This window comes from Vulpes vulpes, chromosome 8, assembly GCF_048418805.1.
Source record: "Vulpes vulpes isolate BD-2025 chromosome 8, VulVul3, whole genome shotgun sequence".
Classification (NCBI taxonomy): domain Eukaryota; kingdom Metazoa; phylum Chordata; class Mammalia; order Carnivora; family Canidae; genus Vulpes; species Vulpes vulpes.
The window spans coordinates 12,080,872-12,104,583 of NC_132787.1; the positions used below are offsets into that span (position 1 = coordinate 12,080,872).

Consider the following 23,712-nt stretch of genomic DNA (forward strand, 5'->3'; position numbering starts at 1 on the left):
TAATCTCCTCCATTGGAATCTGTTACTGAATCACGGCACTCTGGCCTGGGTCCGTCTCACAGTCCACCCTTTCCAGGGCATTCCTGGCCCCTATTCTCAGTTTTCTTGATTCTTCTGCTAACCTCTGGTCTCCTAACCATTCCCTCCTGTAAGAGCCTCAGGAGGCCCCCGTGCGGCATGCACCATCCACCCTCCTCAACTTCTCAGACTCAGCCAGGCAACTCTGTTTTATGCGTTAAAGTTCCATATTTTGTTTGGGGGGGGGATGGTTCTACTCCTAAAAACTAGCATGGACGTCATACCTACCTTGCTAATAGTAACTTTCACTAATTTTAGCTAGCCATAGATCTGATCTTGCCATCCCTTTCTCAAAAAACAAAATCATGTGGCGGTTTCTAACCATACATAAAAGAAAACTCACTCTCTTCAAGCTGTCACAGTCTCCCACAACTTGCTCCTCTCTTACTATTTGGTCACCTACTCCTCTTGCCTTCCCCAAAGTCCCTTATGTCCCACCCACACCAGACTCACATACTTTAGATTCCCCAAACACTGATCCTTCACTTCTACTCTCTTCATGGCCAGAATGCCACACCCCGATCTGGTTGGGCACTATTCAGCTCACATGGCATGTTCTTTATGGGGTTTTGCTTTTGCTTTTGTGTGTGGTGTGGCTCCCTTAGCTACAATTCCCCTCCTTTTCCTGGTCATCAGTTGCATTATTTCTCACTATCATGACTTAACTTAAAAATGTTTAGCCCCTGGAGGGTACAGGTCCTGTATTATTTACCTCTGGAGCCCCATTATATTAGCAGCCTTGGATCTAGAATGCACTCACAATCTGTGAATTTAATTGGATGGTCATTACCAAACACTGGGTTAATTTACTACTCATATTACCAAAAGTCACTAATACATCCAATTATTTATAAGAGCTACATTTGAACATATGCCATGTTTTTGATATTAGTACAATGAAAATAAGCATTAATGGATAAAGTCTTAGTTCCCTAGGGATTATAAATATAACCACATGATTCAAATGCATACACAATAATCGAGCCATTCTATTGTATTATAGCTTAAAATGGGTGGTGGGGGAGAGAAAGAGATTATTCATTGCTCCATGACTTGAAAGTTTTTTCTTTTTTTTTATAAAGGTAGAGGAAGTTTATTTATTTTTTAAAAAATATTTAATTTATTTATTTGAGAGAGAGAGAGAGAGAGAAAGAATGAGCAGGTCGGGGGAGGGTGCAGAGAAGGAGAAGCACACACCCTGCTGAGCAGGTCTCGATTCCAGGGCCTCCAGATTATGACCTGAGCCCAAGGCAGATGCTTAACTGACTGAGCCACCCAGGTGCCTCAATGTAGAGAACGTTTAAATGATTATCTTAGTATTCCCTAAAATTTTTGAAAAAAAAAATCTTTAAAATTCAAGCAGCTTTTCCACTATGAAGAAGTTAGTGCTGCTTATTGCACTTCTATTCTGCTTTTAAAAGCATCGTAGCAAAATGCATTTTGGAAAACTGCAGCCAGTACTTTTGAGATGAGCTGCTTTTCTGAAAAATAGTAACTACAGTTGTACAACTTGTGCCTAAGTTAAACTTTCATGAAGGATGCAGGATAATTTAATTACATGGTGTTTATGTCATATTCAAATTAATCAATTTCCACACTACTTGGAGTGTCTTCCTTTTGCCTGGAAGTGGACAAGGTGCCATGGGAACAATAGAGATTTAAAAGATAAAGGAAAACATTTTTGCCCGTGAATAATTAGACACGGATCCCATAAAGAGAATGAGACAATATACAGTATGTATAATCAGACGCCAAAGGGTTTAGCACAGATAAAGGCTCATCTGTATTCAAGAGAACCAACTCCTCCCCTAGGCTTCTCTCTTTCTGGAATGGGCACCATACTTGGCCACACACCATAGCTCTGCCTCTACTTTGGTCCTCACATTCAATTAGTATCAAGAAATAATAGTTCTTAACTCTTTCTTTAAAATTTCTCCAATTTTTTCTATTTTGGGTCCCACTATCCTACTGTCCTACTGTCTGCAGCGTGCATCTCATCACTTCTAATACCTTCCTAATTGTCCTCTCAAATTTGCCTGTGCCCCTCCTGCTCACACGACCCAATGACTGTTCACTGCCTAGTTAATCCAGTCCAAACACCAGCCATCGTATTCAAAAGAGCCTTAGCAATGTATCTGCATTCATTCATTCAATCAATCAACATTTATTTTTTTTACATTTATTCTATGCCAGGCTTTCCCCTAGGCACTAGCAATATTATCATTATTATTTTCTACTGACACACTTATGTTATTAAAATGGAATGAATCCAGAAATTGGATCACTTACTGGCTGTGTAATCTTGGGTTATTCTCTTGCCCCTCCAACCTGAGCTGGTTTCGTTCTTTACATAATGGGGACATAATTTCTGCCTGTCTTATTTAGATCACAGAATTTATGGGAAACTTAAAGATATAGGGTGGGTTAGAGGTGGGGGGATTTTTAAAACCTTTTGCAATCTCTGAAGTCCTGAAAAGAATTCGGTTAACTAACATAGGGAAGAGAAGCTTGTTCCAACTGAGGTGACTGTGGACAGCTTTCAGGATTCAGTGTTCTCTGAGCTAGGTGGTGGGCCTTGTCATGTATATGGTGGGAAATCTGTCTCTAGAGACTTCTGAGCAAAGAAGCCAGAACAATGTATTATCAGTAGGGTAGAGGATGACTTTAGGTAGAGAGACCAGAAGCAAGGAGACAGGTCAAGAGTGGAAAGAAAATGTGGATTCAATAAATCCAGAAGATTGGTAGTAGAGGAAAGGAGGGGTAGAGGTAAAAGAAATATGGCAGGGGTGAGATACCAAGATTTGACAGCTCAGATGTGGTGGCTGGGAGAACAGGATGAAGGGCACAGATGAATAGACGGTGACTCACAACTTAGGATTTGAAGGGAATGCCCAGCTTGTGATCCCTTTACCAGGGAAAAGAGCACATTTATATCCTAAGGGGATGGGTTTACTATTGAATGGTGAGTCTGAGTTGCACATATATTGGGATAAATATTGAATATGTATGAAATGATAATCACATAAAGTATTATTAGAACCAAAATGGACTAATAAGGACTTTGAAGAAATAGTACCTCATAAATATTTCTCAGATTAATGTCTGTGATTTATGGGTAGAATCCTAAGATTGGGGAAAAGTGTGAAAGGAGGTTCAGTATAAAGTGCTTCCCTAATATTATTATTTTATTTTATTTACTTTTGCTTAGTTACAGTTGAAAGGGAACTGTTTTTTTTTTTTTTTCAGAATGCCCCAATTGATCATAATTTTTTGAGGTCTAGAAATGCATTTCTTTTGTATTTGGATGAAAATGAATTCATTCTTTATTCCCACTGCTACAGTATAATGACCCAGATTCAAGCTTTTGTGGTCTGTAAGTTATAAAACGGCAAAGTTGTTTTTTTTCTATGAAATTTTAGTGCTAAGAATATTTACTGAACACTTATGTAAGGGGGTTCCTTTAGTGTTCCAGTTTCTAAGACTCCTCTTTGTAGACTATTCCACACAATTTGTATTTTTATGCTTGTTTTCTGAACTTATATTTTATTCCAGTTCTTAAGCATTCCATATTTAAACAAAATATGAAAAATCCACAAGGGATTTAATAAATGCTAGCAAAGAATAAAAATGGATATGATTCAGGGAACCTGGGTGGCTTAGTTAGTTAGGTGTCTGCCTTCAGCTCAAGTCATGACCCCAGGATCCTGGGATTGAGCCCCACATTGGGCTCCCTGCTCAGCTGGGAGTTGGCTTCTTCCTCTGCCTCTGCCTCTCCCCCTACCCCTCACCCATGCTCTCTTTCTCTCAAATAAATAAATAAAACCTTTAAAAAATAAAAAAAATGTATTTGATTCCTTAAGAATTTCTACACCTGCATTATTCAATACAATAGTCACTAGCCAAATGTGACTATTAAAATTTAAATTAGGTAAAATTAATAAAATCAGAAATTCATTTCCTGAGTTATACTAGCCACATTCTAACCAATCAATACCCACATGTGGCTAGTCGTTAGTGTACTCAATAACACAGATATAGAATATTTCCATCAACATAGAAATTTCTATTGGATAATGTTAGTCGAGATCATTGTTTACATAAATGAAAGACATGATTGCGGTCTGATTAGCTCTGTTTGCTCCACAGTTGGTCCAACCCTTTGTATAGCACATGATAATTAATATTGCTGAAAATGGAGATCAGCGAGGCCACATCCAATTTGACAGCTGTTTACAGATATACTCCTGTGGTCAAAGTCCCAGAATATCTCCTGCCATTCTTGTGACCAAGTCAATACAGAAGAATTTTTTTTTTTTACTTTACTCTCTCTAATGGAACCATACTATTCATAGCATCCAAATTATTCTTTAAAGTTGTGGGCAATCAGATTCTCTCAAGACACTTCCAGCATAACTTATTTTTTATTCGGTCAAATTTATTTCATTTTTAATTTTATTTAAAAAATGTGAGGGACACCTGGATGGCTGGGTGGTTGAGTGTGTGTGAGTTTGGCTCAGGTCATGATCTTGGGGTCCTGAGATTGAGTCCTGCATCAGTCCCCCTGCAGGGAGCCTGCTTTTCCCTCTGCCTATGTCTCTGCCATTCTATCTCCTATGAATAAATAATATCTTTTGAAAAAATGTGAATCTCTCCTATATTTTAAGAAGTAAGACTGTGTCCTCTCACTCAAACACAGGAACATGAGGGGGAATGAGGTACAGGGGCCAAAGCCTGGTAACTGCCAGTGGGCCAGTTTCTCCCTCTCGCCACATTAAATATTGTAATTAAACAAATGTTTTGTGAGCACTGCAGAAATATTTTGCTGTTCTGTAATTTGTTGAACACCAAGATAACATTCAACAGATCCAAGAAAAACCTAAAAAGATTGGGCCTTCCAAAATCTCTATGGTTTTGGCTTCAGTTTATAATAATGGTCAATTTAATTATTGACTATCACAGAACATAAAATGAGCCATTATGATAGCTTATTAGAAGGCAAAAAAAAAAAAAAATCTGACATGGAAGGCCTCTAATCTAATTGATCCTAGTACTGAGAATTCACCAAAATAACTCCTGACTATAAACAATGATAAGGCCATTAAATTCATCTTAAAAAGATCAAACATTTCAGAAGGAGGTTGAATTTTAAAGCACACTGAATAATGGGCTCTTATAAATAGGAGACTCTGTTTAGTAAACCTAGCTAATTAAAGCGCTTAATAAATGGGGGAAAATCCACCATTCTAAATCTCTTGTTGGTACTAGAGAATTCTCATTTGCTCTTTCAGAGAAGTAATCAATTGAAGGGCACATTTTTCTTCTCTTTGTTCTTTTCCATCAATTTTAATGGGTACAGAACATCACTCACACAAAATGTAATGGGACAAGAAGATGGATGAGTACATTTGAAGCCACTAGTCACAGGACAGAAAACATCCTGATGAGGTGACCGTGGCAGCGCAGAGTTCAACAATATGGCCTGGGCAATATTTAGTAAGTGAAACTATGTTGCTACATGATTTGATATTAGCACTCAGCAAAATCAATCTCCAGACACAATTTATCACATTTCTATAGGTCAGACTTTCAAAGTCACATTCTCAAAATATGCTTCAATGACACTCTTAATTCCAGAAAATGATTTAATCTAGCAACAAAGTGGATAAAGAGGAGAAGAACAATCTAACTTTAAGGAACCTGACCTTGTCTTAAAAGTGATTAAAATTCCTTTGAAGAGAGAGTTTTATTAGAGCCTAGAAATTATGTCCACATATCATAAGACAAATTGGTGGATGCGGTGGATGCTTGCTGCACGCTGAAATGCCCCCTTCAGGCACTCACTCTCTCCCAGCCCCCTGGGGACCTCGATCAAGCATGGGGTGCTGCAGCCCTACAGCTTTTTTTTCTTTTTTTTTTTTTTGTCCTGTTCTGGGAACTGCGCTCAGCTAAAGCAAATTGCCTTGTACAAGCTACACCCGCTCCCCATTGGCTATCCAAAGATTTGCCAATATAGGAACACAAAGGCTGGGTGGCTTTGCCTCACTTGAGAACAACTCCCAAGGGCCATCCTAGCTTCCTGCCAGCCCCTGCCATCAGCTGAGGTCTCTGTTAAGATAGTACCACAGGCTTTTCCTCTGCCTTCACCTCCACACAGGTGTGCCTAGGGAGGCAACTCTCCCAGCATCTCTTATGTAAATGTCTCTCTCAGAACCAGTTTCCCAGGCTACAAAACCTACCACAGGCTATATATAATCAAAGAGCCATTTTTCTTTGTAGAGAATTAAGATAATTTAAATATTGGCTGAATGAAATAACTATACATATTGAGGTTCACAATTGGTAAGTGACATACTATTACTTTGTTAGGACTGACACAAAAATGCTTTTTAATATAGCCTAAAATTTAAAACATTACATTTAATAATTTAAATGCGGTTTGATTCTAGTGGGCCTCTATATCCTCATATAATCCAAAAACTAGTCAAAGTATATTAATGCACTCAGGAGCTAAGATATGATTTGCTTGGCCTGCCAGTTTTCTTTTGAAGGAATTCAAGGCAACATTAGGCATCATATGACTGCCCATTGGTCCACACTTATGAATACTATGATGCTACTAATAAAATGTAAGAAAATATTTCCCTAAGGTCCTGTTAGCCATTTGTCTCATATGCACCTTGTAAAATCAATAATTTATAACAGGATATTAAAAAAAAGGAAACAAAACCTATTTGAAAAATATCAACAGAAGATTCGACATCTCAAATTAATAAGTGTTTTTCCCTCTCTCAGGATTTTCTGTGATCTATGAAACAGAGATAATACTGGCCGGAAAGCTGTGAATACTTCAAAGCCATCAAAGCAAACTTCAAAGTGAGGGACCAGTTTTAAAATGATTTTCTGGTTGTTGTGCAAGGTGAGAACCAGATATTTATGGTGGGAGGAAGAAGAGGAAAGCACTGGGGAACCATCGTTAGCATGTTGATAATATTGTTGCTAGGTGCTCTCAATGACACAACAGGCCATGTCCATCAGACACAGACAAAGTGTCAATTGGTCGGAAAATGATAATCCATCAAGATGATCATTTCATGAATGTGATCCTACATGGAAATTACTGGGGAGGCTCTTTGTCTCTACCCATTGCTCTAAATGCTTTTATCACTATCGTTTTTAAATAGTTATAAAATCACAATTTCATTTTCTTGAAATCTAGGACTTCAAGGGCTGGAATGACAATATAAAAGATGTGTAAGATCACTTCTTTATATCAATATTTAGGGCAGCCCAGGTGGCTCAGCGGTTTAGCGCCGCCTTCAGCCCAGGGCCTGATCCTGGCGACCCGGGATCGAGTCCCACATTGGGCTCCCTGCATGGAGCCTGCTTCTCCCTCTGCCTGTGTCTCTGCCTGTCTCTCTCTCTGTGTCTCTATGAATAAATAAATAAAATCTTTAAAAACAATGAATCTGTACTTTTTATACATTTGCTAAGGTTATGGATATTTATTGGTGACATTATATTTTGGAAGACAGAAATGGAAAAGACTAAAGTCATCTAGTCTACACGTTCAAGAGGAGATCTTCCTAAGACATTTTGGTCTCGATTTCACATCCTGTGAAATATAACTATATTAAATGGAATGTTGTTACTTCTTCTTTTTCTCTCAATTCTGCTAATTGCATTAAATGTAATATGGTGCAATTCTGAAAAGCTTCAGAATTTTTCCTTAATTTTTACAAACTCCTGAAGGTTGAATGATTGACCCTCAGGTAGAGACACCACTCTTATATATAATTCTTATATGGCTGTCATAAGAAGGACAGTAACATTTGCCCCCTTCTTGCCTCCCTCTTCAAATTACCCTAGAAACTGGATAAGATTCTAACTGACATGGGATGCTGGAGCATTTCTGTCATGGTTTAGGATGAATTTTTATGGGGAGAGGAAATTAATCCTGGTTTGAAAAGAACTTTTTCAAATTCAAAAACTTAACTTCTCCCCTCTCTGAGTTTCCTATCTCCAGAACCCTGTGGGCCACTGAGTTAGATAGTTCCTTGAAAAACCTCACTGATATTGGGTATATGAGGTGAATTACCTTTACTCTCATTATATTTCTCAATGGCTCTAAGAATATCTTAGCTTTTATAAATAATAATGAATAATGTGTAACGTAAATATGGTTTGTGAATTACTAGGAAAAATATTTTTAGTGTATTATTAAATTGTCCTAGGTTTTATTTAGAGCTTAAAGTTTTAAAAAATGATTTTTATGTTTTTCTTAGGCTACTCTTTGTTTTATATAACCTTAATTGGGATATCTACACTTGGAGAAATTTTCATCTTAGTGCTAGAGTAATTATGAAACCCAAAGATATCATCATCAGAGAAAATTCAAGCATTTTCCATTATACTTTATAGTCGTCACCTTGAATTCTTTTTATATGAAGGAGGAACATATGTAAAATGAATAGTTTAATAATTTTGCCATACTTTCCTATTTCAGTGATGACTATAAATCATGTAAAACAAGTATGCATTCAGCCATTTTTACATAAAATAGCGAATTCAATTTTACAGCATAGAAGGCAGCAAATTAAGAAACATGACTATTACCAAATCAATAATCAATTCGTTTAATCACACAGAACACTGTTTTGCTTTATACAATGTATATATAACATTCCATTTTAAGCACTTTAATTTTCATCTATGTTATAGCAAATCTTCACCACTATGACATCTCATGATACTTTGTTCTTCTCTCTCAATTAATATTGCACCTTGCACTATAGCTATTTGGGAATAAGTATATTGCTGAAGCCTGCCAGACAGTAAACACCTTGAGGGTAGAGATTCCACATTATTCAGCTTTTATGTAGTGTTCATCATATTGCCCCAGACACAGAATTCATTTAGTGTTTAGCCATTCATCTTTTATTCAAGAAACATCCCCATGGGCACTGGATTAGATTGAAGACAGGGTTTTTGCCCACCAGAGAGGTTCCGAGACCAATGAAAATCCTAAGCAAGTTAAGAAATAACACCATTTGGTACACGCTATGACAGAGATAAGCACTGGGTACCTTGGGAAGACAAAAGAAGGGGTCTATTCAAGTTCAGGGACTCTGGGAAGATGGGAAAGGTAATACCTGACCTAAGCTTTGAAGAGGGCTACAACTTAAATGAGTGAAGAACAATGGGGAAATTCTAGGAAGCAACAATAGTTAGGTTTTATTGGCTGCTCTGACAGCTGAGAAATGAAAATTCTATCATTATCCATCATGACTGGAGACTTTGAGATAAGAACTTGATATGCTGGTAATAAAATCTTCAGATTGGTGGAAGGGTCAAGGAATAGGAGTACAGGAGGGGTGCAGTAAGGACCAATAGTATTTGTTTGTTTTGAGAAAAGCAATGACCAAATTTCCGCAGTTCTAAGACACAAAGTTCTCCCCCCATATCTTCTTGTTTCTGAATGTGGGAGGCAGCTTGCAATCAATATGCATATTAAAGGTGGTAGCTTGTCAACCCTGCATGCCCTCAGCTGTTCTTAAATTTAATGATTAGTCTTACAATTAGCAATACCTTAAAATAGATGACAACTTCAAAATCCAGAAAATGCAGAACATGTAGTCTCTTGAATTATCTTGTTTTCAAAGAGAACTCAGTGAATACTGGAGACAATAATAAATTGAGATTTCTTTTGTGAATGGAGTTGCAGCTAAATCCCCACTCCCACACCCCCACCTCACTCTTATTCAATTTGCATTAAATACCTGCTCTGAGCCAGGCACTGTAGGATATGATAGAATCATGGAGATGCAGAAAAGCTAAATATAAACCCAGAAGTATTTTACTGTATTTCAAATTGTGAATCACCAGTGAATAAGAGCATTGGAAAGAGTGACTTCCCTTGTCTTGGGTCCAGAGAGCACTTCCCAAAGTAACAAACCCTAATTTGAGTCACTGGGGATTAAGGTTTTAATATGCATAGGGATGTGCAAAGCACTCTAGGCAAAAAAGACATTACATCAAAAGGCAAATAGATGGGAAAAGCCACATTGTTGTCATATAAGAAATTATAATGTGGGTTGGCTAAAACTTGGACTGTTAGAAGAGTATGAGGAGAGAGAGAAGATTGAGAAAGATTTTTCCTGCCAGGAATGGATTTATGGAAAAATGAGGGAAGACTTTCAAGCTCTCAAAAGTGGGAATGACAAACCACTTTCCCATACTGTTGAGCTCTCATAGGTGAGATAATTTGATTTAAGTGGGAAAGAGGTAGTAGGAGGACCTGTTTCTCTTCCTTACAATAAGAAAAGGGCATCTCTGTGAACCCTTGCAAGAAGAAATATAAATAGCATGTCTTATTTTCCTTCCTTTCTCTTTCCTTTCCTCCCTCTCTTCCACTTCTTCCTTTGTCAGGTATTTATTGAGTGACTACTCAGGGCTAGGCGCTCAGTACTTATAGATCAGCTTAGTGGATAAATATGGAAAGCTCAAGGGGAGAGATATTTGGTATTTATAACAGAATGAACATGGACTTTGGCATTAGGCAGGTCCTGATTTGAATTCCAGGTCCTTTACTTGCTGATGATATGAATCTGTCTCTTGATTACTTTGTACCTCAATTTTCTGATTTGTAAAATGGAGACAATATTACCTATTTCACAAGGTCACTGTTGGACTCATAATCTCAAAAATTATCATTTATGGCATTCCTGTAATGGGTTATGCCCTTTGAATATATGACCTCATTTAAGCCTCAACAATGCACTGCAAGATTAATGCTAATCAATTAAACAAAACCCAAGGAAATTATTGGGATAGAAGTGGTGTTCTTGCTTGATTCCAAAGCACGTGTTCTTTCTTCTATGCACTGTGCCTCTCCTATGTACCACATTGCGCTTGGTATTTAGCATACACTCATCAAACAGTAACACCCCATGTGCCAACTGAGTAAAATGTTTTCACTATTTTTTATGTTGTCTTAACACTGAGATTCAGTTGCATCGGCAAAACCAACATTATAAATATGAGTCACTAAGGAAACACGGAGCATACTTAGGGAAAGAATGGCAAAATCTATCCACTGTACATCAACTCAACAAAGCTGTGCTCTTTTTTTTTTCTAATTATATTGATATATATTTATAAAAACATTTAAAAACCATATATGAGCTTTTAAATTAACATATTCAGTAACAAGTCTCAGGAGTTATGCAAATTTTTAAGTCACATTGAGTGTAAACAATATTTCTAGATATCTATAAACAACTATGTTATATAATATATGCAATTTCTAATTGAGGTATAGTTGACATGTACAATGCTACATTAATTTGAAGGTGTACAAATTAATGATTTCACAAGTCTATGCTTTATGCTATGCTCACAGCAAACATAGCCACCATTAGTCACCAACAACACCATTGACCATATTCCTGATGCTGTACCTTTGATACTTAGGACTTATTCATTCCATAAGCGGAAGCCTATAGATCTCCCACTCTCCTTCACTCATTTTGCCCATCCCCCACCCACATCCCCGACAAATTAGCAACCATCAGTTTGTTTTCTGTATTTATTTGTCTGTTTCTGCTTTTCGTTTATTTTTTTTAAATTCCATACTATAAGTGAAATCATGGCTGTGCTCTATTAAATAAAATGCCAAGCAAACAATACTTATACATATTCTGTTATTTAAGTTGACTTCAGACATTCTATTTGATGGTATCCTTAGGGTATATAATGCCCTGCAGTGAAGATGGCACCAAGTCCACTCATTTTTGTTTGGAGATTGAGACACTCAACTATCCTCATCCCAAATCCTGCTTTAGCCAGGCTGTTCTTTCCATTTTCCCCTAAATATGTCTGATTAGTCACATTCTATGACTTTGCTTTTACAACGCATCCTGGACATCAAACATACTACCTTTGACTGAATGAGTATATGATAATTATGCTGAATTTGAAGATGAACTTTGACTCCTAACCTAGGCCATTCAAAATAAGAATTACTGTTAAGCTGTTCCATGAAGACTCTTAGATTATCTTTACCTACACAGAACTGTCCTTTCTCTGCAATGTCCACGGTGCTAGGGTCATAAATTTCCATATTTGTTTTCTAATTGCGTCATGATAATACATCTTGAAGACTGGCTTCTTATGCTTCTTTTGTCTCCTGTCATGCTATCTAGCAGTCTTGAGCACAAAGCAGGTCCAAAGTAATTACTTGTGGTTATTCAATGAGAAAAATTCTTTCCCAAACTTTCCTTTGCTTTAAAAAAATTAATATCTGAATTTTACCATGATTCAATTATGGGAAAAAAATTACTATCACTGATTACAACAGTGGTCTTACATCTGTAGATTTATTACTTTTAAAACAACAGTAGGTATTTTAGAAATTCTCTTTGTTTACACACCCTTGAAAGAGTTGTTTTGTTTTAATAAAGGTACCTGAAGCAGATGCTTAAGAGGCTTGGAAGTGAAGGGAGAAGTTAGTTCAGAAAAATCTAATTTCCACTGAGATGAGAGCAAGTTTCTAAAAAAAATTTCCTACAGTATTTCTAAAAAGCTACATAAAATAGGTTTGTGTGCGCACATGCGTTTGTGCGTGCATGTGTGTGTGTGTGTGTGTGTGTGTGTGTGGGAATGCTTCACTAGGACCCAAACAACCATAAAGCAAGATTTACAGCTTGTTACAGAATGGCACAAATTAGCAATTAGATGTTATATGTTGAAACACAGGAGAATATGGGGCTGCTACCTTTTAAGCTTTTTGTTGAAGGAAACAATGAACTTTTCATAATAACCCTTTTAAAGCCGTTATTCTGCATTGAGATTGATAGAAGTAAGAAAGAAGAAATGAATACAGCTGGAAGGGAGATGGAGATGGGACAGGTTATATTGATGACTTTGGAAATGTTGCATTTAGATATGAAAATCACAGCTGCACTCGAATTATCTAGACTTCTAAGTCTGAAGACAAAATTACTACCCTATGATACCTAAATCCTTATGAGCCACAAGAAGGCATTTATTAAGAGTAACACCTAAAATTCTTATAAATGTCTGCCCTAGGATGGATAATGGGAGAAAACAGTGTCTACAAAAGACTAGATTTTTATTTTTATTTTTAAAAGACTAGATTTTTGAGGCAGATTCTGTTCTGGATACGCTGCTCACCTTTTCTCCATAAAACATAAATGTTTCCAAGACAGGGATCCTTCCCAGAACCACAACCACTTCTTGAGTACCTAGGGATTTAATTTTTGTGCCTTCCTTAATATTTAACAAGATTAATTGAGTATCTATTAAATGACTTGTGAAAATTCAATATATAAAAATCCACTTATATAAAATGAATGTACCAGACAGTGACTGGTTGTCATGGAAGGATTTTTCACTATCAATCTTCAGAAATAGTTCCTCTTGTAAAGTTCAGGAACCACTGTTTGCTGAAGATATGTGGTTCACTTGTTACTATCTAACATGATTGGAAGTGAATAACAAGTGTGCATATGTTAAGTAATTATGTAAATAAGATCATGTATTTTAGAATTTTCAACAAAAATAGATATTAAAGAATTTATTAATCAGATTATCCTACGTAACTAGCAAAGTGAGTTGAAAAGTCAAATATCTCAGCCTATCTATTAGCTATGTTTTCAGCAACATGTGCCCTGGCATATAACATAGAGTCAGGGAAAATATTTTTTTTTTAAATATTTTTCTATAGCATTTCATCTAAATATAAAGATAGGCAATTAGAGATGGTTGACCTTTTCCTAGGTCTAGATCAATTCAATAAGTGATGAGAATATAGAGAAATTAAATGTAGACATTTTAATATATGATATTCTGATCCTTCCAGTAGGGAAAGGCACTTCCTTACTAAAATTGCCTACATTAATTATAATCACTAAAACTATTTACTATAACAGGCCTTTAATACATTGAAAACACTCTAACATCTAAGGTTTTCTTTAAAAGTCTTGGATAAGGGAGAGTCTAGCTAACTGCACATGTTTTGTTTCTTAATCACTGGATTATCACTACTATCTGAATAACATCGCTTAGTATGTGAAATCAATTGATCTTACTTTTGAAAGTAAGAGTGAAGATGACTTCCATTTTTAACATTCACAATTTTAAGTAATTTTATATATATTTTAAAAAAGCTAAGAAAATCTATACTCCAATGTTAGCAGTGATGCTTTTTTTTCATCATCTGCCTCATCTCAGAGAAACTTTTTTTTTTTTAAACATTTTTTAAAATCTTTATTTATTTATGATAGTCACAGAGAGAGAGAGAGGCAGAGACACAGGCAGAGGGAGAAGCAGGCTCCATGCACCGGGAGCCCGATGTGGGATTCGATCCCGGGTCTCCAGGATCGCGCCCTGGGCCAAAGGCAGGCGCCAAACCGCTGCGCCACCCAGGGATCCCCTCAGAGAAACTTCTTGAGGGTACAGTAGAACTCTTCTGTGAAAGAAGAGTTGGATTTTGTCCACGTTTCTGTCCTGCAATGGTCTGTAACCAGCATCACTGACCTCTGTCCAGGTTAGGTTCTCCAGGAAGCCAGCTCTGAGATAGGAGTTTAGATGGCGTGAGATGCTATACACCTGCATTGGTTTGTCACTGGAGAGGAGCTTTCTGGGAGGGGAGAAATTTGGGTGAGGAGCTCTCTGCAGCTACGACAATCCTGAAGGGGCTGATGGTTGAAGATTTTCATTGACAGCACTCTGAGCAGCTAGAGTAACAAGCACTTCCTGAAGAGGGACCTGGGTAGCACATGACGGGTTTTCAAATCCCAAGAGGCAGCAGTTCTCATGCACTCTCATGTGTTTGACCACAGGGCCTGCTCCCTTCTAGAACTCTCTCCTCTTGGCTTCTCCCACAACTTTCTGCTCAGTCCTCTTCTCGCTCTACAACAATTTCACTTTTTCTCCTTTCCTTCTCCCTTTCCTGTTTCTCAATATTGCGTCCTTGGCTCACAACATTCCTCACTTTTTAGTTTTGCTCTTGACTTTTTACATCCTTCTGAGTCATCTCATGCAACACACATGTATGTGCCAAGTTTTTGTTTTGCACATTTGCTGTGTGCCAGACATTGCACAGATATCCAGTAAAGGAACACAACAGCCTCCTCTTCTCTCCCTTTCCCAGGACTCTCCTCTCTTTTGTCTTCTCTGGGTAAATTTTGCTATACCTACCCAGTCTCACAAGTCAGAAAGTTACTGAAATTTCCCTCCTCACGGTCTCAATTTCTTCCTCCCTTTTACATTCTTTCTATCACTAACTCACATCTGCAACAGCCTTCACATTGGTCTCCTTTATAGTCTTGCTGTAAAGCACCATTCTCAACTCAAGTTCAACTGCCTCCAGACAACACACCATGACCAAATGCACATGATTACCTATTATTGGAATGATCTCTCCTTTAACAACAAAAACAAATAGAAAATCTACTCTCTAGGGCTTTGGTCTTATCCTTGGAGCCTGCCTCTGGTTTAAGGTTCTAGTAACAGAGTATAATCCTTCTATGCCAAGTCCATTCACCCCTATCACCTGTTTGCCACCTTCTTTACCCTTCCATCTTTTGGGTTCCCTTTCCTTTTCTTCCCCAACTTCTCAAGCCCCCAACATGTCAAGCACCTCTGTCTTCCTACAGCAGTCTGGCAGCATCTCTGTTGATTCAGTACTTCACTTATCACATCACATGAAAATTCTCTACTTTTGCGTCTTTCCTCTGCTACAGAGAGTGCATTTCTCAAAAGCAAGGAGTGTCAATTTGTCTCTGCATTCCATGACAAAGATCAGGATTGGCACATATCAGGCAATCAGAGCTTACTAAAAGTTTATTGAACTGAACTGTGTGTCTAGAGTTTCAGGCATGTGCTAGGTGGCTGACAAAAGCAAGATGTTATTGTGATGTGTCCTCATTTGTTCCTCTGATTGTATGGAATAGACACCCATTCAAATAAATAAAACATGGATTTGTTAAAGGAATGTATTAGAACTGAAAAAATGAAGCCATTCTGAGGACCTATTTATTCTTTATTCTTCTCTCTCTCATGATCCATGTGCTTTATTTCTCACATGTCTAATTCTCTTGTAGATCTGAGCCTCACAGACCCCAAGCTCCACAACCTGCTTACAGCCTCCTCTCTCTGCAATCCTTCCAGCCCAATCCCATTACTAATGCTTGTTTCCCAGTATAAATTTCTGAGACTGAAACAACCTAATGGAATCCTCAACCTCATGCACCAGGTGACTGGCTTGGTTTTAACTCGTTGTTAGGCATGGGGTGGAGACGAAGGCTGAATTAGATATAGTCCTTCACCAGAAGCTATGATTGGGGTAGTTTACTCTAAAGAGGCTGTGGAGATGAAAAATATGGTGGCTGACCCCAGTGAGCATCTGCTGGCAGGAGGAGGTCAAAGGACAGACAAGTACCTGACCTGCCTTCAAGGAACTCACAATCTAGTCATAAGGAATTGGTTTTAATACTAGATGAATGAACATAAGAAAGCAACCCTAAGAAAAGGCAAAATGTTATAAGAGTTCTACGGTGGAAAGATACACATTTAAAAAAAAATCAATTAATTGCAAACAGCTCCTGGCCTGAAGAGACATTTGAGCCAAAGGGGCAGAGTTTGTATTACTAGTGATGGAAGAAAATAGTGGCTATAGGGGGAGTGGCATAGAAGCTGAAGAAAAAGAACTGAGAAGGATCCAAGCAGGAAAGATGACTCAAAGAGAAAGCGAAAAGACTGGTCTGGGGGTATTATAAATTGCATTATGGGAAGACCAGGTAGAGAGAAAGATGGAATGGAACCTCGGGTAGGCTCAAGGGGTATTTGAATATACTGGAATAAAAAGTTCTACTTTGGGAGCTACTGGGTACTTTCTAGGAATATTATTCCAGCAATAGCAGTCAGAGTGGACTAGCATACTGACAAATTCTAAGTGAGAAAGTTCTTACCATGATATTAGAGAGAGTCAATAGAAAGGACTGTAAATATGGGAAGGCTGGATTTGATGCTGTGGAATGTGCAAAAGTAAAAATAACCAGAAAGTCACTGTGTAGATAAAGAAGACAGAAGTAACCATTTTAATTTAGTGTTTTTGTGTTTTATTGATCACAAGGACAGTGAGACCTCCACTAGTGCTATGGTATGTGGGGAAAGGATGATGTTTGGGAAAAGAAGTTAAGACCTTCTGAGTTGTGTTTACATGGCATGTGACTAAAGACATTTCTGAGGAATACAGGGCAGTAACTAGAAAAGAGAGACTGAGTGAGATTTAGGACACTCAGTGAAGGGTAAAGGGGACTTTAACATATTCAAAAATTATGGGAAGTGGTCCTGTAAGTCTTTATAGGGTTGTTTTGGTGAAGATGAAATAAGACAATGCTTAGGGCAAGAGTGCTTAGCAGAGTGCAGAGAATATCATAAATGCTCACTATCAGCCACTTGTCAATGTTGTCATTATTGTTACTTTCCACACGGGGGGGGGGTCTGTTTCAGTTCATGTTGTTAATTCACGGATGTGGGCTGTGGGGAGGCCTTTGAAGAGCCAACGAGTAGGCCAACTGGGTATCACGCAATAGTACCCACGTGGAAGGACACAGCCTGGATAGCTAGCACTATTCTACAGTGGTTTTGCCAAGACCGAAGGCAATTTCCTTTCTCTAATTTGGCAAGTGAGTACGAGGAGAATCTTGCATACCACATTAGAAGATCTTAATGGAATCTTATAAAAATCAGCGCAAACAGCAATATGCGCTTTAAATATTTGTCCCTGTTTTGAACGGGTCACTCAACACCAATTAACACCCCACTGATAATTTCTATTATCAAAGAGTTACATTTGATTTATGTATGAAAAATCAAGGTAAGAAGTCAATAGATTTAGGTATTATCCTACAATCTCACGCAGAAATAAATCCATCATGAGCTCAGAAATGACTGACAAGCGGTTGAAGCTCTCTTGGTCTGGGAGGGCTGTTTAATCAGATTAACATGAAACAGGTAATTCGGTTCATGTCCATGGAAGGGCATTTTTTATTAATTCTTTAGAGGTTAATAAATAACCTATTTTGAAAAAAAATAAATCACTGCAGGTAACAATTATGTCCCAAGCACATATAAAAGTTGATAGATGCATGAGAACTCCGTGGTGTGATGACTGGATCTACCCAAACCCTAGATTCTTCCCATTTGTGTTCATACTAGAGTCTGATTGGCCCAATCCAGCCGAAAATAATTTTCTTGAAACAACATTTCCACTCTTCTGCCAATTGAAAGTCTTAGATCCTCTAGGAGCAAAAAATATCAACAAAATACAAACTTGACCTCATTTCACACCTAAGCACAGTATTGTGATCATTTCTCTGGACTCCTCAGTGAGCACATTTGCTTGTGTTTACCACAGTTATAAACCTGAAACTATTCTATGTGGCCCATATTATCAGGTCACTAAATATTGAAAGAAAATGTGAAAAAGTGCAATCTCATGATGATTCCACTGCTGAGAACCACATTAATCTGCTCGTAGCCATGTGTTTAGGATGCACTGCTAATCTTAAATTTTCACGTGCCCTGCCAAACTTTAATTTGCCTTAGCCTTTGCGAAATAAGAACAAAAGAAACAAAAAGACAGGTGACCTGAGAATTACAAGTCTATAAATAAATATGACTTGGAGAGTCAGGTGTTAATGTGTGTGTGAGCTAATTTGTTTTAATATACCAGCTAGAAATACTCAGGCTTCCAATCCCAAGTCACTTTTGTAAATAGTAACCCCTCTTTTGGGGGCAGCCGTGTGCCCTCCTGAACACCTGGTTAAGAACATGCTCACTTTGATGTGTGCTCCGAGCTGCCTCTCCTCCAAATAAAAATAGAAACTAGTTTGCAGCACCACACGGGGCTCCAGTGTATTATATGAGCCTATCACTGGTTTCCTTTGATATCTTATCTATTCCATTAACTCAATAAAATAGAACGCAAAGCTGGGGACAAACTGTGGGAGGGCTCCCCCTGGAAAACACAGGCAAGGCCTTTAAGCTGGGGTTTTAACTTATCTAATAAAAGCCAGTTAAATGGAAGCTAATACTTCATTTTTCACCTCCTTTATTAAAGATCGTAAGTACTGCAACTCAGGAGTAGAGAAAATAAAATAAATGTATGGAGAAGTATAGGTAGAGGCAATAAAGAGTACAGCTTATCTATTTTCTCAAGATTTAGGAAGCACTTAAAGGCAAAACTCACAGACAAGCATTTTAAAAATCCACAACAAAGACTCTTGCTCCTTAACAAATACAGAAGTCCTTCCTGGATGCAGCGACCCTGCCTGATTTCTTAGCAGAATGTAAACAGCTTAACCTAAGCATAATCAGGGAGGATGCCCCCTACCACTTCCTCCATATTATACTTTTATATCAATTTAGTCATTCACAGGAAAAAAAAAACAGATTGATTAATCCACTCCTCTGCTCTTCTACCCCCCCCCCCCCAAGAAAATCAACACTAGAACTCAAACTCCAACAAACCAAACTAAAGGAAAGTGTTCCACCTAGAGACTGTTTTCATGAGTCAAAGTGGATGAGAGCTTATGTAGGAAATGAAAATTATTTTAGCCTATCCTTGCAAGTTTGTAGCAAAAAAAAATTAAGCAAAAGGTATTGCCCCTAGTGTAATGAACAATGTTAATCTTCTTTTTCCTCTCTATGGTGATAAAGGAGTCATTTTTATATTTAATTAATGCAGAGGATCATTTTGGAAACTGGCTAATGAGCCTCTGATCACATTACCATGAAAATGTGCATTAACATTGCAACTGAGGAGGCTGTTTCATGTGTAGCAAATCCACTTTGTAATTAGCCCACTGTGAAATGAATCACGTCAGGGGGAAATCTGAAGGAACCAGTAGGCAGTGGGCACTTGGCTACTGCTGTGCCCACAGACCACCAACATCCCAAACATTGTCTTTCATCAGCAATATTGTCTCAAAACAAAAGTGGCAGTGTGTCACATCTGGGACAAACTGGAGAAAGGAAGGAATAAACTTTATTTTGCCACACCACAAATTTGGACTTGAACATACACCCCAGGGAAACCTGCTTACATCAAATGGGTGAATTAATAGAATTCTGTGAAAACTATGAAGGCTAGGGATACAGTTTTTCTTATTTTTATTCTGAAAAGCCCACAGATCTACATTAAAGGACACCTGGATTTTCACACTGTTCCCTAAGACACACACAGATACTGTAATAAGCTCCTGAAATTAATTTCTAGTACCAAAAAGCCAAAAAAAAATATAGAAAGGATCTAAGAACAGGTGATAAGAAAATCCCTTTATCTCCTTTTTAAGACAAGACATATATATATATATTATTCTCATGTAATACAAATATACCAAGTCCTGCTCTTAAATCAAAGCAAAAATTCCCGATTAATCAAATAATTCCTCTGGCTGACAAGATTTGGCAAGAAACTTTTCCTGTCTATTCAAAATAACTGAGATCACAGACCTATTAAAGCCCAATATTAATGTAGCAATGATACATTTGATTTTCAAATGTCAACACTATTCCAAGATGAAGGAGGTGTCTCAAAATATTACAATGTTACTCCTTTTACTTGACTGACATCTTGGCAGTAGATACAAAAAAATGTTAAAAAGAATCCCACAGGAAGTCATCTGAAGGGGGAGTGGCAAGGAAGCTGAAAACTGCCACCCCAAACCCAAATAAAAAAGCCCCCAGCCAGCAAGTCTGCCCTCAATGCTGAAATCTGCTGAAAGCAAAAAAATAAAAATAAAAATAAAGCTAGCCACAATTCATTTACCATCTTTCAGACAAACACAAAGCCTGGCTGTTTAGCTGCTGGTATCAGACCCTGCACTCACCTGGGAAACTTCATACAGCAGTTTGTAGTGTTCCTCTCTTTTCTGAAAAGTGCACAAATTGCAGCCCATTCTAAGCAGCAGCAGAGAGAGAGCAAATCTTCTAATTTCCCCAGAACTGAAAGGCAAGTGAACTGCAAGGGAATCACCCTCCAGACTTGACTACTGTTTTTCATCAGTCACTTCAGTCCAGAAACACAGACAGACCGCTGTTAGCTGGAAGCACAAGCCAGGGTGGTGTGGAGCAGCATGCTCTTCTTCGCTTCCCCTAAGTATCTTGCACTCACCGCTACACACACAGAGTTTCCAGTCAGTTCATGGCAACACTCCCCCTGTCTCCGCATCAGTGCACATGACTACACAGATTCCAGCTCATGAATATTAATAGTGCCTCATTGATTATTTATGACAGAACATGTTAGCAGGGAGGGGTGTCATAGCTGCTGCTGATGACAGATGAATATTCACTAATTAAGAAGCAAATGTAGTGTGGTTAAACAAAATTCACTTGTGTCAATACCATCTCTGTTTATGAAGGATAGAGGGGGTGAGCATAGGGCATTTCAAAAAAGAACATACACTTAATTTCTCTGTTGATGTAAGGTTTTAATATGGGAATGAGAAATTCAGAAACAGAAATATACTTAGTTCACATCTCCACGTTTTACAACAATTAGAAGAAATATCTTCAGCATTGCTAAGTCTAGGCGAAGATGAATAGGAGCAATTATTTAAATTTACAAAATAAACACAGAAGCAAAGGAAAATTTGGGGAGTGATGTGGGCAAGGAACAGAAGATGGGGGCTATCATGCAGTTTTAATTCTGAGCCCATAAAAGAAACCCCGAATAGTTCCTGTGTAAAGACCAATACCTCCCAGAGAGGAAATATAACATGTTTTCTTGGTCTAAATAAAGAACATTAAAGCAAGTGTGAAGAGATAACACTTGTACAGATAATAAATATTTTAATTAGATAATAAGGGCAGACCTATTGAATATGAATTTGCAGCACTATAATGCATGTAGTTCTATATTTAAAAATCAGATAAATACAATGCCTTTTCTGAGAAAAATTTCAAATGCATATAGTATTTATGCTAATTTTATTAAAGTCATATATAATATTTCAGAAAGCTGACATTGGCAATATTTAAATTCTAATGTAATGCACAATGACTCCATTTATGATTCTATATTTAGGGTTCATAATGTACAAAGGTGAACACAGGCTTAAAAACTAAGCTTAGATGTTTAGATAATAGAAGTGATGCATTTAATTTCACACTCTCAGAAATACATATATTGTATTGCAAGCTGGCAATTTTTGTCCTTTACAGATTTACTACAAACAGCTAAAGCAGATAATAAAAGAAAATTCCTTTTGTTCCTATTCTGACTTAACCACAACCTCTGCTAATTAAGAAGTATGTCCTTGTTCCAGCACATCTTTAAACTGGACAGGATAGCAGGTGGGTTCCAAAGCAAAAATAATTACTTGGAAACTGATGACTGTGGTTTGGAATTACATTGGATCTTGAAGATTTTTAATTGCCCATCACTTACGTATAGCTACTTTTTGGGGTCCAATTTCCTAAAAGTGCTTTGTCAAATGTTTAGAATCGATAACAGGAAATGATTCTAATGAGTACTAATTGTTAACAAATTGGCTTTGCAACTAGTAACACCTCAACACCAGCAAGTAGCAAGGAGATGAGCAATCATCTGCTGCTTATCAGTTGTTTCCCTTGGGATGTAATAATCCGATTTTCTGGGCCTAATTTCACCTAACAGCCTGGATGAAAGCCAAGCTGAGAGACCTACATGAAAGTGGCATCATAATTGGGAATACTCTGTGTGACCAAAGTTCATCAGGACTTCCTACAAATTAGAAACCACTTGTAGTAGATATTAATTATTTTGATTCCTTTACGGAAAGAATGTTTTCAAGGAGGTATCTGAAAGGACCTTTATGGGAATCAATGGTGGTGATAAGCAGAAGCAATCTTCCTTAGGTGCAGTGGTAAAATATACATGTCTGATGCTTTAAAAAATGTTAAATGTTTTCTCTCTGAGTCTCGAGCACCACTTCTATGGAAGTGTTCTTATGCTAGAGTCCACATCCTTAAAGCGAGTATTGCTTATTTCTTTGAAGGATTCTGTATTGCTGAGCTGTGAAAGAGTTAATGATTTTTAGATGTTTAACTTCTGTACCTGAAAAGGAATTAGAATGCAGTAAGGCAAGGATGGTTCACTCATCCATCAATGGAAATGTTTGCTTCCTCTACTTACAAAACTTCTTTATAAGACAGGTTTTGAAAGCGAAGTAGGAAACCTAATTATTAAAGCTATTGCTGCTTATTGGAGCTTCTTCTCAGATTATTTTGCAGTCAGCTTTTAAATAAAAAGGAAACAATTATAACTTAAAAAATATTTTCTTAGTCATCAGAAAGTAAAGAATGCACATTGCGGTGAAGTCAGCGATTTCAAACTGAAGTTATTCACTGAGCAATTTCTCTTGGCTGTTTGCTTTATTCATTACTAGTGCCCCCGTTCTTTTGTTTCTATTTCAGGAAGCAGGGGCAGCTTCTCTAATCATTTATCAGATGCTGCCTATGGCCCATATACTCTGGAAGGATTCCATCTTCTTCTACTAACAGGCTCATCCCATTGAATTGAAGGGTGTTTGGAAAAAGGGAACGCATAATTCCAAAGTTCTC

At 37.6% G+C, this 23,712-nt stretch overlaps 1 protein-coding gene across 2 annotated transcripts in view; it reads right to left on the reverse strand.

Annotated features, from left to right (window-relative positions):
• The window catches only part of PDZRN4 (PDZ domain containing ring finger 4), a 352,365-nt gene that overhangs the window by 113,056 nt on the left and 215,597 nt on the right, over positions 1 to 23,712 (reverse strand). Inside the window, exon 1 of one of the 2 annotated variants that reach the window (XM_072765563.1) lies at positions 20,997 to 21,343. The exons of the other annotated variant lie outside the window; for it this stretch is intronic. Coding sequence (XP_072621664.1) covers positions 20,997 to 21,065 — 69 coding nt within the window. The 5' untranslated portion in view covers positions 21,066 to 21,343. Of the gene's footprint in view, positions 1 to 20,996; positions 21,344 to 23,712 lie in introns of those variants that run through there. 2 annotated transcript variants of the gene reach the window in all.